We start from the raw sequence: 19,217 nt of genomic DNA on the forward strand, positions 1-19,217 counted from the left end.
AAGGTAAAATCTGTTTTCACCTTTATTAGAGGATAACTGAAAAAACTGTATATATTTAAGATGTACAATGTGATGGTTTCAAATAAATACACACTGTGAAATGACCACTACAATCCAGCTAATCAGCATTCATTACCTCACACAGTTACCTTTTTTTTTTCCCCTTCTCATCCATTTACCCCCCCTTCTTTATAACTTCTTGATAAGGAAGGACTTTGGAGGTTTGACCAAAACCAAAGATGAACTGACTACACAGAATCTAAAAAGCTCTGTGTGACTAAAACCACAATAAACTAAGTTAAACAAAACCTTTTAAAAATAAGTAATACAGGTTTATTCTATAACCACCATAATGTAGTAATTTCTATTTTGGAGGCATTCTTTGCTATAGTCATTAGGGGCACACCTGAAGTGCCATCTAAGTAGTGGCTTTCATCTGAGTAAAGTAATACTAACAATTAACACCAGCTAACGGAACAGAGCATGACAGTTTATGAAAGGAAGACAGCATAAGTGAATATGATAAAATTCAAGGATATTTTGCCAAATTTTGAAGCTAGAGAGGGTTATGACTGAACAGAAAAGACCAAAAAAGGGCAGGTTAGAGTGCAAAGGTGAGGAATGCCTATCCTGCTGAAGTAGGAATCATTAAATTATCAATAAGTTAATGACATGGGCTTGTAAAGAAGTAAAAAAACAAAACATATCCTACAATTAAATGACCACAATTAAGTCATTTTCCTCAAACAATTTCTGCCTCTTAACCAAGGCATCTATAGCAGAGAATGAAAATCACCAGATTTTTGCTTATGGAAAGTCTAACTAGTACATGTTACCCATAACACATTACTCCATGACAGTAAATACTGTGGCAGGTTTATCCTATTCACAGTGCCAAAGTTTTGTGCCAAAAATTACTTAATGACTGAATACTCCGTTGTTTTCAAAAAGATAAAACAAACTTGGAAACTTCAGCCCACATTATTGAAGGATTTCACTGGTCTTGCTTGGGCTCTGTCCCTTCTACTTCTAGGTGGACCTACTCCAAGGCCCTAGAATTTCATTATCCTTAAAGTTTCCAATTTTGAAACCAAACTAAGTCTGAGTCAGGAGGAGTAGGCTTACAGGCTGGGCCTAGGTGCCAAATAATCGGGTTTTGTTGACATATACATGTTACTTTTCTCTGCCTGCTCTGGCTTTGGAAACTTTGTCCATTCTTGCCACAGAGCCTTAAAAATCAAGGCTGGCAGAGAGAGGTACAACAGTGACTTGACATGTAAAGCTTCTCCTGGCACAGTTCAGTTCAGTTTCAGCACATCGGTACAGCCGTGACGTTAAATTCTGTACTTAATTGCAATGAAAAAGATCTACAAAGTTATTATAAAATAATAAAATTGACTGTTAAACTATTATATAAAAATCTATATATTCAAACAAGCATTGTTAAACTGTGTGGCATATCTTTAAGTGTTACAGGAGTTCAGAAACTGTAATGATGCATTTCAAGCCTAGATTTCAATGGCCTAAGTCATGCTTAGAATGCCTGTAGGATTCTTTTTTTTCTTACCCATTTTTTAATTATTGCAAGAGAAAGTAATAAGTTCCACAATAAAAGGCTGCACAGGGTGCCACAGAAGTAAATCAGGAGAGGGACACCTAATCCAGATTAGGCAAAAGTTCTTGGAAGAAGTTATGTCTGAGCTGAGGCCTAAAGAAAGAACAGAAGTTATTTCAAGTGAAAAGCAGAATAGATGGCTCAGCAGCCAGAAAAGGAAAAATGCGGCCCCAGAAAAATTTCACGTGGGTCACCTGTAAAATGAGGAAAATAATACTTCCTCAGGGGGTGGTTTTGACCACGGAATGAGATGCTAAGTGTAAAGTACTCAGAACCTCATCCAGGACATAAACTCCTTGGACAGAGATGCTTAGTTCCAGAAAGCTAAGCCGCAAGTCTGCAACAGCAAGGCAACAGCAAGGGATAAACTCTTTAAAGGATTTTAAGCAGGTGACTAACAGGATCCAGATGAGACTTCTGAAGAGTTCTTAAAATAAAATCCAAGTGCCTAGCATATAGTAGACACTCATTAAATATTTCTAGAATGTTATATGATATAGCCATATCATGGGTTTAATTAAACACAGCAAAGCACAAAGAATAAAGTGGATGGTATTATTTGCTTTCTAACTGACACTAAATATCAACTGTGGCAGCTGGCCTCCAAGAGAACCCAAGTAATTCATGCCACTGGGTATTTATACTCTTGTATAGACTCCTCCCCTATACTCTTGTATAGGGTTCATCTGTGTGGTGCGTGGCATACAGCAGAAGTGATGGCACGCCAGTTGACATTAGCTTATTAAAAACCTACCGTTTCCATCTTAGACACTCTCCCTAGAAGCTCTAGCTCTAGGGGAAAACAGCTGCCATGGAGGGAGCAGCGCTATGGAGGTCCAGGCAGCAAACAAATGAAGCCTCTGGTGAACAACCAGTGAAGAAAGGGGGCTGCCAACAACCCCATGAGTGAAGCTGGAAGCCAGACTCTACAATGCCAGGAAAGACTAACCCTGACTACAGCCTTGAGTGACAACTTGAGGAACTCTGCTGAGAGAAATGGAGCCAAAACCACACAGCTACACCACTCCCAGACTCTGACCTTCAGAAATCACGTGCAATAATAAACATTCATTGTTTTATTAAATTGCTAAGTTTGGGGGTAATTTCTCATATAGCAAGAGATAAATAATACAACTGATTTTTTTTTTAAATCTGTAAATAAAATACTTAATCAAATATTTAACTTTTGAAAATGTATGTCTTTATATCTATAGCGCTGTTTCCATCCAGGATGCAGACGATTTCTCTGGGTCTCAGACAAGCTGTCTTATGTTACTACTTATCTAAACTAACTCTCAGCAATAATCACTCCCTGGACAACATTGCATTTTGTTTTGCCACTTAATCATGTGAAGGAATCCAGACTCTCTCTGTCAGCAAGATTAGTATAAATCTCGCTTAATAAGCAACATGGATAGAAAAAGTAGAAGCTGTAAGTCTACTCCACATGATCTTTCATATTAACACACATTTCCAAAGCAAGTGTGAACGTCTCCTGATAGAGAAGGACTTAAAGGCTCTCAGGTCAAGGTGCTCCTAAAAGACATTTTGATTATCCAAGTAAGTACAAGGTCTCTGGTGCTAGTAAAAAAGTTAACAATAGGGCAAGTGGAAGACAGGAACTGCTATTGTTTTCTGGGTTATTTTAAGAAATACTATTGGGTCTACATTACAGGAAACATTTTTGTGTTATCCTGAGCTAAATCATTATAAGACCACTTTGCCTTGCAAAAGAAAACTAGAATAGAAAACAGAAAATTTGGGGTAGGCTTTGACTTTCTGACAGTTCTTTCACATTTAACTTCACTACTTCTTTAATCGCTTTTCAGGATCCTCTTGCCATATGCTGGTTAAGCCACTATCATGGCTTTATTTATATATATTACTTCTAAATCTACATTTATGGAGTTCCCGTCGTGGTGCAGTGATTAACGAATCCGACTAGGAACCATGAGGTGGCGGGTTCGGTCCCTGCCCTTGCTCAGTGGGTTAAGGATCTGGCGTTGCCGTGAGCTGTGGTGTAGGTTGCAGACGCGGCTCGGAACCCGTGTTGCTGTGGTGTAGGCGGGCAGCTACAGCTCTGATTCGACCCCTAGCCTGGGAACCTCCATATGCCGTGGGAGCAGCCCAAGAAATGGCAAAAAGACAATAAATAAATAAATAAATCTACATTTATGACTAAAACTACTCTTTCAAATGCCAGGTCCAGTATTTCCAACTAGACACCTCAGATCTCCACATGTACATGTGCCAAATGTCTCAAATATTAACACATTCAAACATCAACATGAACTCATTACCCTCATCACCAATCAAGTAGGACTCCTTCAATATCTTCTTTGGTTAATTGTTATCAACCACCTCATCACCACAGTACAAATCTTAAAATTACCCTTAGTCCCATCCAGGCACCTAATCTTTTTTTTTTTTTTTTTTCCCAATGGCTGGCACCCACGACATATGGAAGTTCCTGGGCCAGGGATTCATTCTGAGCTGCAGCTTCAACCTATGCCACACTGCAGCAATGCCAGATCCTTTAACCCACTGTGCTGGGGCAGGGATTGAACCGGTATGTCCACAGCAATCCAAGTCACTGCAGTCAGATTCTTTTTTTTTTTTTTTTTTTTTTTTGTCTTTTTGCCATTTCTTGGGCCGCTCCCGCGGCATATGGAGGTTCCCAGGCTAGGAGTCTAATCAGAGCTGTAGCCACTGGCCTACACCACAGCCACAGCAACTTAGGATCCAAGCCGCATCTGCAATCCACACCACAGCTCACGGCAACATTACCAGGGAGGTTACTAGGGAGGTCAGTATATATGTGATTTTTGTGGAAGGGGTTTCATTCAACCAAACACCTATCTCAGGACAAGGCTGCTGCTAGTCACGAGGAACAGATACCTTAGTTAATGGTTCCAGTGTCTTTCTAAGTATGGGAAGATGCAAGAATCGAGGTTCATAAAAAATTTCTCCTGAAAATATCTAACTCACTGCAGGCTTGTTCTGCCAGTTTTGCCAGGGCACAGAGGGCTTCATTCCACTCTGAACTCCTTTGGGGAGGTGTTAAAGGTCAGTGACTGCAGTGGCTAATGACTTAGTTCTTGTAGAACCCGGTGGGGAAGGACATTTTTCAGTTGGCCGTTTTATGGACAAGTTAAAATAGGCTGTCAGATGTCACTACTATTGGCAAACTGAACTCAGTAGAGGAAAATTCAATCCCTTGAGGTAATACGGTGCCAGCCAAAGCATCAGGAGCAAGAGGTGAACCTAATAATTATAGGAGGACGCAGGAGTCAAGGTGGGATCTGACTTGAAATGGAACTATTGACCTGGAGCTCCTTTTTTTTCTGTAGGGCTGCACTGCAGCTTATGAAAGTTTCCAGGCTAGGGGTAGAATCTGAGCTGCAGCTGCCGGCCACAGGCACAGCCACAAGCAATCCAAGCTGTGTCTGCAACCTACAGACCTCCACCACAGCTCGAGGCAAGGCCCCCCAGATCCCTGACCCACAGTGTGAAGCCAGGAATCAAACTGGCATCCTCATAAATATTAGTCAGATTCATTTCCGCTGCAACACAATGGGAACTCCCTGGGGCTCCTTTTAATGCAAGACAAAAGGTCTCCCAGATGTATTTAGCTTGAACAATACTGTCAAGTAGTCAAAACCAAACCAAACCAAAACTCCCAGTTTATGATGTGTTACATAAAACAGAAATCAGAAACAGACACAGAGAAATCTATCAAATTGAAAACTATTTAGAAATTTCCAATTGCCATGAACATCTTGGGGACATGAACCTGATGAGTGAAGTTACAGAAGATGAGACATAAAGACCGAGGAGAACCTTTCTTAAGATTGTTTAGCAGGTGAAGGTTAATTCCCCGAGATATCGACATGATTTATTCCTTTTACTTCTTCCCAGTCTCTCTTCAAATGTCCCCTTGTCAACAAGCCCTTCCTAGAACTCTATATAGAACATGTCCCTTTTTCTCCTAAACGTACTTTTTCATAGAGAACTTATCGCCACATGACCAACTATATAACTGTTTATTTACTGACTGCCTGGCTCCTTCTAAATAAAAGTTAAGGCTCAGGAATTGTTTCATTCGCTGCTATATTCCCATCACCTAGAAGAGCACTTGGCACACATTTGGCACTCAGTAAGTATTTGCTATTGAATAAAAAAATATCAGCACACCAGTAATTAACATAAGAAAAATAATTTAAATGTGCCTATCCTATTTCCCTATAGAACCAGGACAACAATCCAGCAATCTTTTTTTCCTTTCTTTCCCTTTTTTTTTTTTTTTTTTTTTGCCAGTCTGAAACAGTCCACTTGCTTTAACTAAAAAAATCAACAACAAAAGGCTGGGCTTTAAAGGGGGCCCCTTTGTAGAGTCAGTCCCTCCCCTCTTTTGTCTGTAACCTTTCTGAGGCAGCACTGGTAACTTGTGATATTGATAGGAAATCCTCCAATTTTCCAAGAATGTGAAATAAGATGACTGAAATGATCACACTGGCAAACCAATAAAAGAAGTGATCATGGAAATTTTGTTCTGGGAATGGATTGCTAGTGGCTTAGAATCTTACTGATTAAAGCTTCCATATGCTTTTAGGCATTAATAGCTATTTAAAGAGGCCATCTTTGGGTTAAAAGAAAAACATGTACATAAATGCTCAAAGTGAAATGAGTTTATGCTTTTAGGTGTACTTGCAATATATTCATAGAGCTAGATCTTAAAAATCTGTCATTTGTAAAAAAAAAAAAAAAAAAAAAAAAAAAAAAAAAAGGAAAAAAAGAAATTTAGTCAAGCGTATATACTCATTCCTCTTCTAGGAATTTAGAGTGAAACTAGTGATGCAGCATCCTTCTGAGAACTGAGAAAACAGTCACTCAAGTCATTTTCTGTGTTTCTGGTAAAGGCCTGACTGACTATATTAATGGGACTATACTAAGACATTATTACCAGGCATGGCTTTCGCCCTCAAGATTAGAAATTCCAAACTTTGATCCAGCTTTAAAGGCTAGCTTTCTCTAGACATTATCTCCTCTGGAGGCCCTTATCTCCATGTTGTACAAACATCTACTGTTACACTCTACACTGCAATTATTTCTTTGTTTTCTAATCCTAACCGGATTGTATGTCCTAAAAGCCAGACATTTTAACAAGGACTGAAGAAGTACAAAAAAGGAACTGATGAGATTGGGAGGTCTCCTCCACACAAAAATGAAGTAAGATTTTAAGAGGGGCAGATGAAGGAGCAGGAAGCAGGCAGAGAAAGGAAAAAAGGAGGAAGGGACAAGGGAAGTGCTGGAAGTGATGAATACCCTCCCTCAAGTTCTAGGTCTTACACCACCACAGCCTTCCTGCTCCTCTGCACTTCCTTTACCTCTTTGCTTGAAGCTGCTTCAATCACCATTCTTGTCTGCTTTTACTTTGCTATAAATCATCATACATTACCTTTGAAATCTTTCTTCTTCTACTCCCACCCAACCCCACCAGCTGGTTCAACCCCCCGAACTCAGGCTCTAGTAAAGAGTTGCATTTGCAGTAATGACAAAAAGGTAAATCACTTTTAGGTAATGACAGAACGGTAATGATCCCCATTTAGTAATACTAAATTTGTCTACAATTTAATAAATTTTCCTATTAGGTTAAAAGATACTTGGACATAAAATAAATATATTCTATCAATATAAATTATACATGTTCTATTCTCAAACTGAGAAAGTTTTGTTTCTAAACTTAAATAGAAAATTTATCATACAGCACTGTAAATCAACTGTACATAAATAAAAAAATAATTTTTTAAAAGAAAAAAATTACTGTAACAGGCTTCAGAAGAATCTAAAACGAGAAGATTTTGGCTTTTTTTTTTTTTGCCACATCCATGATGTGTGGAAGTTCCCAGGGGCAGGGATCAAAGCCACACCCAAGCAGTGACCCAAGCTGCTGCAGTGACAATGCTACATCCTTAATCCACTGCACCACAAGAGAACTCCAACTCTGGCTTTTTTCATAGCTGTAATTTTTTTTTTTTTTTTTTTTTTTGGTCTTTTGTCTTTATAGGGCCGCACCCATGGCATATGGAGGTTCCCAGGCTAGGGGTCTAATTAGAGCTATTGCTGCCAGCCTACACCAGAGCCACAGCAATGTCAGATCCCAACCGTGTCTGCGACCTACACACAGCTCACAGCAACGCCGGATCCTTAACCCACTGAGCGAGGCCAGGGATCGAACCCACAACCTCATGGTTCCTAGTCAGATTCGTTCCCACTGCGCCACGATGGGAACGTCCATAGCTATAAATTTGAGATGGAAAAAGACCCTGAAGAATCACTTCTCATCAGGGTAAACGTGTGCTGCTTTCAAAATGAATAAAATAAATTCAGAACACTGTTCTTCTATTTTAAAATTTCACTGTTCCACACTTTGTTTTAAATGTGAACATAGTTATTTCACTACACTCTCATTCAATTTTTTTTTTTTTTTTTACATTATCTCATATTCTCAATGTTAAGCACAACTCCAGTTATGGCCATCAAAACCTTTAATGAGAGAATACTTTACAGTTGTGAAAATTCCTCCTTGATTAATTTTATAATAAAAAGACATGGTATCTTACTTGTGTTTTGGAAAGGAAAGGTCTTTTGTAGAGGAAAAGCTTTTTTAATGTGTAATCGTCACAGGTTTTTATTTTTTGCTTTTTGCAAACATGTATTACATTAAAAATGAATGATTTTTAGAATGGATATGAGTAATGTTTAGAATAATTTCTCGCACATTTCTCACATCTAAAAATATTAACTGTTCCACACTTTCTTTTTAACTTTTAAAATGTAGGTACAATTTCATATAATAAAATTCTAAAATCTTAAATATTTAGTTTCATCAGTTTGACAGTTTTAAAAGTATAATCTGCTTTAAATTCTTTTTGGAAGCAAGAGCGTATAAATAAATACTTAGTTGATCATTTGTGACTTGATTTGTGACTGTCTGGCAGGGGAAATTGAAAGAGGGTAGGACCAGAAATAAGACAAGATACTATAACCACCACATAGATAAAAGTGACAGGGTTAGTAAAAAGACAGCAGAGAGAATAAAGAAGGGACAAAATAAAACTGATACTTATCATCAAGGCTAGAAATAACCAATTCGAAAAAAAAAAAAAAAGGAGTTCCTGTCATGGCTTAGCAGAAAACAATCTGACTAGTATCCATGAGGATGCAGCTGGATCTCTGGCCTTGCTCAGTAGGTTAAGGATCTGGCATTGCCATGAGCTGTGGTATAGGTCACAGATGAGGCCAGGGATCAAACTTGCAACCTCATGGTTCCTAGTCAGATTCGTTTCTGCATCATGATGGGAACTCCTAAAATATCAGTTTTAAATTAGTTAAGTAACTGAGAAAGAAAAATAAAGTGCTCTTATATTCACCAAATTTCCTTAATTGATACCTGCAAGGAATAGTTTCAGCTCAAATGGAACCAAGCTAGAAAATAGTAACATTAAACCAAACTATAGTCTTTTCTGAAAAAATGGTAATTTAGAATAAGAAAAAACATAATCCTTGAGGAAATACTATCTACATTCAACTACCCCTTTCTCACACATACTTCCTTCTAATTTCTTTGGGCTTTAAAAAATGAGTCTACTTTAAACACAGAGAAACCACTCACATGAGCTTTTAAATGAAAACAAAATCTGACCTACATTCCAATATATAATTAATGTCAAATTATTAGGAGGAGTAGGTGAGGGCGGGGGGAATTAAAATCAGGAACCTAAAATTTAGCCAAGTAGTGTAACTTTTATTTTACAAAATTTATTTCAATCAATTTAGGGGAAAATATTTTGTTTACAAAGATATAATTTCATTCTGTAAAATTAAAACTATGCCAAACATAAACATTTTCAAATTTATTCTTTGGTAAAAGTGGTAATTAAAAAATTGAAAGTGCTATAAAATTTTAATTTAATTTTGAGAAAGAGGAAAGGATGTTAGAAAATTGTTAATCGAAAAGTGAAGAGATCCAGGATTGGAGCCACACACACTCATGGCAATTAAAACAAATTAAATCTTGAGGAGCAACTGTGGAAAACAGAAGCCAAGAGTGCAAAACTTGGTCTCTCAACTCAAATCCTTTTTATAACTAAATTTCTCTCTTTTACAGTCATTAAACAGTTTCTTTTTAATGCTATATTAAGATATCACCAACAATTTCAATTTAGAAGTACACCTACAAATTTCAGTTTTAAAAAAGTCCTATCCTAAACACATACTGATTTTTTTCCTCTCTCAACTACTACCAAAAAGAGAGAAAGAATAAAAAAGAAAGGAAAGAAAAGCAAACTCCCTGAGAAATGGTCAACATTCCAGAATGCGTTTCTGCAAAAAAAGAGTTAATGGGCAGACGGCTCAGCTAAACAGTCAGTGGCCTTTGCAAGCCTCCTAGGTATATTCCCAGCAGACACATTATCAGATTAAAGGAACTGCAAACAAACTGGGCTGAAACCTTTCTTTGTCCAAGCCCAGCCTCTTCTTCCTGTGATGTCATACTACAAATCCAGCAAGCCTTTCTTTTTCTCCTCAGAGAAAGTCCGTCTCACAATACAGCTGGTTACAGAGGAAAAGGCCTCGATTCAGCAAGAGCTAACACGCTGAGGAATCTATTTGGAACCTTTCAAAGACTCCTCTGCCTACCGCCATCTGGCATCCAATGTAGGAATACGGAAAACTTCATTTAAAAGGAGCAAGAAGTAAATGAGACCGAACTGGGAATGTTTACGTCTCTGAAACTCTGCACTGGAAAGCAAAACAAAATTGCTAACTTTAGCTTAAACATTCTGGAGTATAAAGAAACTTTCATTTCAGAATACTCATCTTGACTTCTGAAACAGAAGTTTACCAGACCAATCGTTTTATTCTGTCTCTGAACTCAGCTTTTACTTCAAATGTATAATCCAATGGGTTGGCTTCATTGACTGCGTTTTTTAAACTGAGCCTTGGAATCACGGATTTTTCTGAAGACTAGAAAACGAAAATACCTTCTTGTTGAAGAACCAAGTGGAAACGTTACAGCAACAAATTCCATGTGTCTTTGGAAGAAAAAGGAAATACTTATAAAACCACGCAAAGATCCAAAGATTTGCAAATACGGTGGAGGTTATAAAGTGGTCACAATCTGAATACCAAAGGAGACGGCAGCTGACCAAAGGACTTCGACCCGAAAACTGGACGTGCTTTATAATGGTAAGCAGTAACAGCTCCCACTGCGACTACGATGACTCCTTTAAGTACACTTTGTATGGGTGCATGTTTAGCATGGTGTTTGTGCTTGGGCTAATATCCAACTGCGTGGCCATCTACATTTTCATCTGCACTCTAAAAGTGCGAAATGAAACCACAACGTACATGATTAACTTGGCCATGTCCGACTTGCTTTTCGTTTTTACCTTACCCTTCAGGATTTTTTACTTTGCCACACGGAATTGGCCATTTGGAGATTTACTCTGTAAAATTTCAGTGATGCTGTTTTATACGAACATGTATGGAAGCATTCTGTTCTTAACCTGTATTAGTGCTGACAGATTTCTGGCAATTGTCTACCCGTTTAAGTCAAAGACCTTAAGAACTAAACGAAACGCAAAAATTGTTTGCATTGCTGTATGGTTAACTGTGATGGGAGGAAGTGCACCAGCAGTTTTTTTTCAGTCTACCCACTCTAAGGGTAACAATACCTTAGAAGCCTGCTTTGAAAATTTTCCAGAAGCCACATGGAAAACCTATCTCTCAAGGATTGTAATTTTCATTGAAATAGTGGGATTTTTTATTCCTCTAATTTTAAATGTAACTTGTTCTAGTATGGTGCTAAGAACTTTAAATAAACCTGTTACATTAAGTAGAAGCAAAATAAACAAAACGAAGATTTTAAAAATGATTTTTGTACATTTGGTCATCTTCTGCTTCTGTTTTGTGCCTTACAATGTCAACCTTATCTTGTATTCTCTTATGAGAACACAGACATTTGTGAACTGCTCAGCAGCCAGAGCAGTGAGGACCATGTATCCGATCACTCTCTGCATTGCTGTTTTAAACTGCTGCTTTGACCCGATCGTTTACTACTTCACGTCAGACACGATTCAGAACTCGATAAAAATGAAAAGCTGGTCTACCAGGAGAAGTGACTCTAGATTCTCTGAAGTTCAAAGCACAGAAAACTTTATTCAACATAACCTACAGATCTTAAAAAGTAAGATATTTGACGCTGAATCTACTACAGTATAAGCTGCCTGAAATAAAAACACCGGGACTAAACTGGGACAGAACTTCCAAGTTCCTTCAACTGTGAAAGTGTTTCCTTGGACGACTATTTCCCGACCTCTGCAAGAAAATGAACACATGGACATTTTAAAGCTTTTAGTGTTACCAAAAACGTATTCAATGTGTAAAGCATTAAAATGTATTCTATTCTTGTACACACTCCATTTTATTTTTCTAAGCCATTTTGTTTTATATCTTTCTCCTCATTAAAAAAAAAAATCCCTAATGGAGTTGTTTAAAGTCTAAAAGTAACTATGATTTAAGTCATGTGGTGACCATCTATGTGGTCTTTGAATTTCTTAGTAATTTTATATAAGATAATTAACAAATATTAAGAGTTTCACTTAAATGTTTAATGCTTTTATTCAACATATATCTAATTTTGATTTCCATCTGAATTGAAACTATTAATCATGTTTCTCAAACTATAATAACATAAATGAGAAAGAGTAATTTGGAATAATCAGTAAGTATTTTTAGAGCACTTTCCAAAAACAGTAAAAAAAAAAAAAAAAAAAAAAAGTGGTCTTCAGTAGAATGACACACTGACACTATTTGAGGACCTGGAGCAGATTCACTCACAGGTAATATTTAGGATATTTTGTCTTTGCATGCAATTCATAAAAACAAGATGCTATCTACATAGTACATGATCCATTTTCTGGAAGTAAAAGCACCCCATTTCAAAATGATATATGCTACAAAAATTGAGAAGGAGGAAACTAACAAAACGTTATTTTGCTAAGTAAAATTTTTAAAAATAAAAATGCTACTTCAGCTATAATTTAAAGGTATATTTATGTCACAATAAATAACTTGCATTTTAAGATCAGAGAAACAACATAGTGTGATAGTGAAATATTATAGCTGACACTTTGGAAGTGATCAATGTACATTTTTTGACCATTAAATCCAAATATTAAATAGCTGAATTTATTATTTCAGTAGGCAAAATGTTATTGTATGTCAAAATAATTTATAAAGGACACAGTTCCTTCTATAAGAAGCAGCAAAACTACAGGGCTCAATAACTTAAGTACAATTACATTTTCATTTCACTAAACATAAAAAAGGTATCGCTTTGAGCTATAATTTAGATATGAAGCACCAGCTACACTGAAACTTATTCATTTTCTGAGACATCTTTTATTTTTACAAATTCAAGCAGTTTTCCAAAGTTAACTAAAAGAGAATTCTTTTTATTTGAGAAAAACATACAATTAAATTTAGCATTTGACCTATCTGATATTTAGATCTTAATCTTTCAAATTTGGACACTCTTTGTTCTAAAGATTTAAATTTAATTTTTGCTGTTTTCTGGGTTTGGACTGCAATGATTTCAGATATAGTCATTTACTAATTAAGTAAACCCATTTTCAAGTGAGTAACAGTGGGGCACTTTCTTTAGCGAGGCACGGTTTCCATTAGATAAACCTAAAGTAAAATAAATCCTTACAAAATAAAACTATTGAAGAAATTAAGTATAGTTCTTCACATCCCAAGAGAAGTATATAAACATGTTTTCTTCACTTGACCTTGAAGTGCCTTTTTTCAATAGCACATTTCAGAAAAAACAAATACATTTAGCACTTTAAATCTAAACTTTTGAGAATGGGGCGGAGAGTTGCTAAGTGAGATTTCTTTGAACTTTTCCTGGCTGGCTTAAATATCTGTGAGCCAGATCTTAAAGCCTGGATATTCCTTTAAAATACAAGCAAAAGAGTCATCAGATAACTGTTATTACTGTGCTTACTAGAGAAATTTTTGTTGCCTGCTTATCGACTGGGAAATGAATCAAAAGTTTTATGATTCCTCACGAAGTAATACATAATAGATAGTTTTCTCATCTAGAACTTTAAATCCTGGGTAAATCTTCACAAAGATAAAAAGAGTACCAAAGTTATTTTCCTGTGTTGGTGTTGCACATTAAGTAATACATTCAGAGGGTTTTCTCTTTCCCCTTTACCTAGAAAATCTACGTTAACAGAACTCTGAAAATTTACTTTTTGTTTCCTTAAAGTGACAATCCCAACTCCTCCCTCCCCCAAAATCATACCCACTGTTTTTAACATCTTTATAAAGAACAGATAAGTTAACTACTCTTCCTTTCCATATTAACTTCCTTTAAAGCAAGAGAAATAAGAAGAAAAAGTTTTGAGGCATGGAAAACAGCTTTCCAGCATCTTAATGACTGCTTCTGAACTTAGAAATCTGTTCTGAGAAAATATCAACCAAGTAGCTAGTTTACCAAAATAATGTATAAAGATACATGTATTACATCCACAAAAAATTAAAAGGAACCTAAGACACTACTTTATCAAGGAGTTTTGTCTTCATATTCTACAATCAAAATACTGAAATTAGAGGTATAAATCTTAATTATAGATATTGGTATTTAAATGTCATGCATTTGAGGAGTAGAAAATAGAAAATGAACATCAGCAAACTTTGTACACCCAACTGAGAAATATATAATTTGACTGGTATGTAACTACCAAGAATATGAATTGCTAGTGCAATTTTGGACCTTTGATAGCCAGGTACCTGGTGTTTTGTTAATATATGAAGTTACTACTGCCTTCCAGAATCTTTACTACCTACCAATACCTAAACTCTTTAATTAACTCCTGTGTGCCAAATCCAACCCCAGACGTTACAAATGAGGGAAGATACGACCTAAGCGCTCTTGGTTGTAAATAAACTTTTATACAGAAAATTTAATAAATAATATGAAAAATTTTATATATAGTGCTAACCAGTGGATGGATTATCTTCATCCTAAAGGAAACTGGGTTTTTGGGTTTTTTGTTTTTTGCTTTTTAGGGCTGCACCCGTACCACATGGAGGTTCCCAGGTGAAGGTTCGAATCGGAGCTACAGCTGCTACACCTGCCAGCCACAGCCAAGTGGGATTCGAGCCTCATCTGTGACCTACACTACAGATCACGGCAACACTGGATCCCCGACACACAGGGAGGCCAGGGATCAAACCCATATCCTCAAGGACATTAGGCAGGTTCGTTATCACTGAGCCACAATGGGAACTAAGGGAAATTGTTTTTAAAAAGCTCTTTTGAATGGTCCCCAAAACCAAGTAACTCATTTATAACATCATTTCTAAAAAATAAATTAAAAAGAACAGATAAATTTAAGGACAGAACACATTTAAATTGACTAGACTATTTAATGATCAACAATATTACCTAAAAGCAACATTTTTCAGAGATCATCAACATACATACTACCCTAAATCACTAATTCTCAAATTTCTGTTGGATCTCTTCACCTATTTTCTGGATGTCTGCTTAATACCATTTTTTAACAGTCATATTTATAAAAGCACAAAGGTTATCAATTAAACAGGGCAACAATGTTAAACAGGATAATGAGAGTATGAAATTAACTTCAAGCAAACTTTTCTCTTTTTCTTTTTTTAGGGCTGCACCTGTGGCATATGGAAGTTCCTGGGCTAGGTGTCAAATCAGAGCTGCAGCTGCCAGCTATACCACAGCCACAGCAATGCCAGATCTGAGCAGTGTCTGCGACCTGCACCACAGCTCATGGCAATGCTGGATCCTTAACCCACTGAGTGAGGCCAGGGACCAAACCCACAAACTAGTTGGGTTCTTAACCCACTGAGGCACAACGGGAACTCCAAGCAGGCAAACTTTTCTAACAAGTCTTTCCCCTTCTTCCATCTCTCTAAAAGATTTATTCCAGTAACTCCTCAAAAAGGCACAAAATTAAGTGCTAAAAGCAGTGGCCAAAACAGAATTCAAGATACAGGACCCCAGAAACAGAGATAATTGATGAATTTAAATCAGTTTTCAAACTCAAAACTTGCTTAACTCATACAGATTCAACCAATCAAGTACTTTTTGAAAATAAAGATTAAGTAAATATTTATGGCTAACAGGAACATGAAAAGATGTCGAATATTACTCATTATTAGGGAAATGCAAATCAAAACCACAATGAGGTGTCACCTCACACCTGTTAGAATGACTGTTATCGAACAAGTGTTGGCCAGGATATGAAGAACCACCTAAAGTATTGGTGGGAACATAAACTGGTATAGCAACTATGGAAAACAGTACGATGATTCCTCAAAAAAAAAAAAAAAAAATTAATAGGACTAGCATAGGATCTAGCTGTTTCACCTCTGAGTGTTTACGTAAAGAATACAGAAACACTAACTTGAAAAGATATATTTACCCCTACGATCACTGTACCATTATTTACAATAGCTAAGATATAGCAACTACCTACCTGCCCTTCAATGGATGAATGGATAAAAAATCTGTTATATACTTGTTTGTATAAATGGTACTCAGCCATAAAAAAAATCTTGCCATCTGTGACAACATGGCTGGACATAAGAGGTATTAGGCTAAGTGAAATAAGTCAGATGGAGAAAGATAAATACCAAATAATTTCCCTCATATGTGGAATCTAATAAAACAAATGAACAAACAAAATAAAAACAAATTTATAGATAGAACAGATGTGCAATTATTACAAGGAAAGGGCTGAAGGGCAGGCAAATTGGGTAAAGGGGATTACTGTATGGTGATCAATGGTAACTAATTCTTTGGTGAGATCTCTTTGTAGTGTAGACAGATGTCAAATTATAATGTTGAACATCTGAAATGTATATATTATTATATGCCAATTTTACGTAAATAAAAATAGAAACCTACCAAAAAAAAAAAAAAAAAAAACCAGAATGAGAAACAAATGTGTTTTTAAATCCAAGTTACAGTTTTTAGCTGTAGGATGAATGTGCTGAGCTCCATCACCTGCCTATCAAAATAGCTTCATAATTTAGAACTGAAAAGAGCCTGGAGGTCAACTGATACAACTACCTCACCTTAGGTTGAAGAAACTGAAGAACTAAAAGGCTGAGTTGTTTGCATAAGGTCAAATAACAAGTTAAGGCACAGCCAGGATAAGAACCTGGGTTTTCTGACTTGTCTATTCCTTTAATGATAGTAAAGGGAGTAGCATATGCAAAGCCCCTATGGGAGAAAACCTGGTATACTGAAAGGATTAAACCAAATCCAAAGTGGCTGGAGATGCAGGGCTGAGATCTTACATATACATATAGGCCACGATAAAGCCATGTTAAGATCTGAAGGCAATGTGGAAAGCCCTGAAAGATTTCAAGTAGGAGAGACATAATTAGATTTGCATTTAAAAAAAAAAAATCCCATCCCTCTGATTAAAGGGTACAGATGCATTTGTCTTCAGTAAAAAGAGAAAAATAGTCACAATAAGAGCTATTCAATTTGAAGATATTATCTTATTCTTTGTTTTGATTATGTCCTTTCCCGCCTGTTAAAATGGACTTTCTTTTTGAAACAATGGTGATGATGGATGGGAAGAATATTTTAATGTCATTACTTGACAAAATTAAGTGAGCAGCTCTTATGGAGAAGTTAATACATTCATACACTGCTGTTGGGAAACAAAACGGTATAATTCTAATTAATGAGAATTTGGCAATATCTAACACACACACACACACACACACACACACACACACACTTATCCTTTGGCCAAGCATTCCCATTTCTAGGTACTTACCCTAAAGACACATTTTCATTAATATAAAAAGATGTATGTATGAGGTGTACCATTATTTGAAATTGCAAAATACTGGAAACCCTCTAGATGTCCAAGCATAAAAAACTGGTTGAATAAATTACAGCACATAGACACAATGCAGTACTACACAGCTTTACTAAGGAATGAAAAAAAGCTCTATGAACTGATATGGAGGAGTGAAGTGAAAAAGGTAAAGTGTAAAAGAGAACTTATAATATCCTACCTTTTGTGTAACTAAAAGGCAAAATAAGAACACATACATTTATCTGCTTATTTTTACAAAAAGAAACACAAGACAGATGAACCAAAATATAAGGAGTAGGGGTGGGAAACAGTATAGAAGGGATATGGAAGGGTATGACACTTATCTACGTATAAGACTTTGGGACGCATGTTAATATTGTACATCAGGAATCAGAAAACCTTTTCTTCAAGGGTTAGACAGTAAGTATTTTAGGCCTGTAGGCTACACAATCCTGTTGCAACTTCTCACCTCTGCATTACAAGTGCAACAGTGGCCACAGACAATATAAATGCAGTTTGACAACATAAATGAGCATGGCTATGCTCCAGTAAGACTGTACTTAAAAAACCAAGTGGCTGGCCTGTGGGTGCCACTTCCTATGGTACAAAAAACTAAAGCTATCAAGGATGGGAAAGAAGAAATACCCAGAACCACACCTCTTAGTGCCTGGCACATATCAGGTCTCCGTAAAAAGTACTCCAAAATATGGCCCTGACATACTCAATGTTCTCATTTCTTCTCTGTCTCCCAAACATGATTCTCCATTGTACATTTGTCTCCACTTGTCCTATGTTCATAATTCTCACTTTCTTGAGTCTAGATATTTATACACACAACTCTCATTCCTTCCCCATCCCAGTCTGCTCCCTCCTCTGATAAAATGCTTTTCATCCTACAAGGCCAAGTTCAGCTCCTCAACAAAATCTTCTTTGATAATGCTTACTGTCTTTAACTTTGTTAGCTATCTTTCTGCATGGGCTGTATCTTATTTTCCTAACTAGATACCTCAAGCTCCTTGAGGAAAGGGATTCTATTTTGTACTTCTTTGTATTCTCTACAGCATCCAACACAGGACTGAAACACAGTGAGTTAAGATTCAAAAGAAGGGGCTTAGAGTTAAGAACAAATTAGATGTTACTTGCCTGCCAGACTGATTATTGATTTACATGGTACCTACTCTGGGTATTCATTGATGTAGTTATAATAAAGGTCCCACACCCACACACACAAATGTAAAGAAACTTTTATTTCACCAAACCTATGGTTCATTTGATTCTTTAAAAGCCCAAGAAAAAAGATCAAATTTTCTTTTGTCAATACTACTCTGATACAAGAATTCAACTCTTGCAGTTATCACCATAACTGTCATTACTTGATTTATGCACCTTAAACTATACCCCTACCATTTAAATGAGGTTGTACAGTTGTTACAAGAAACTATGTTTTTGAAGACATTCTTCATGGAACTATATGACTTGTCTTTTGGAATAACTATTTTCTAGGCTTGCTGCATCTTAGGATTTTTCCCATTTTTCTCCTCTCTGTATTCTTGTGACAGACTCACTGTTTCTTAGGCCTCATGATTCTCCTTTCTTGGATTTACTTTTATTTTGCTAAAACATATTCTCTAGCAATTTTATTTTTATAAGGA

At 36.5% G+C, this 19,217-nt stretch overlaps 2 protein-coding genes across 12 annotated transcripts in view; one reads left to right on the forward strand and one right to left on the reverse strand.

The window, feature by feature from the left end:
- RB1 (RB transcriptional corepressor 1) overlaps positions 1–19,217 on the reverse strand; it is a 132,086-nt gene that overhangs the window by 21,831 nt on the left and 91,038 nt on the right.
- Positions 10,717–12,161, forward strand: LPAR6 (lysophosphatidic acid receptor 6). Its single transcript, XM_084981701.1, has one exon. The coding sequence runs from the start codon at positions 10,862–10,864 to the stop codon at positions 11,897–11,899; it is 1,038 nt and encodes a 345-aa protein (XP_084837827.1). The 5' UTR covers positions 10,717–10,861; the 3' UTR covers positions 11,900–12,161.

This window comes from Sus scrofa, chromosome 11 (assembly GCF_054392235.1).
Source record: "Sus scrofa isolate SSC_HxYL_T2T_F1_AM1 chromosome 11, Sscrofa_HxYL_maternal_Yorkshire_Landrace_v2.0, whole genome shotgun sequence".
Taxonomy (NCBI): domain Eukaryota; kingdom Metazoa; phylum Chordata; class Mammalia; order Artiodactyla; family Suidae; genus Sus; species Sus scrofa.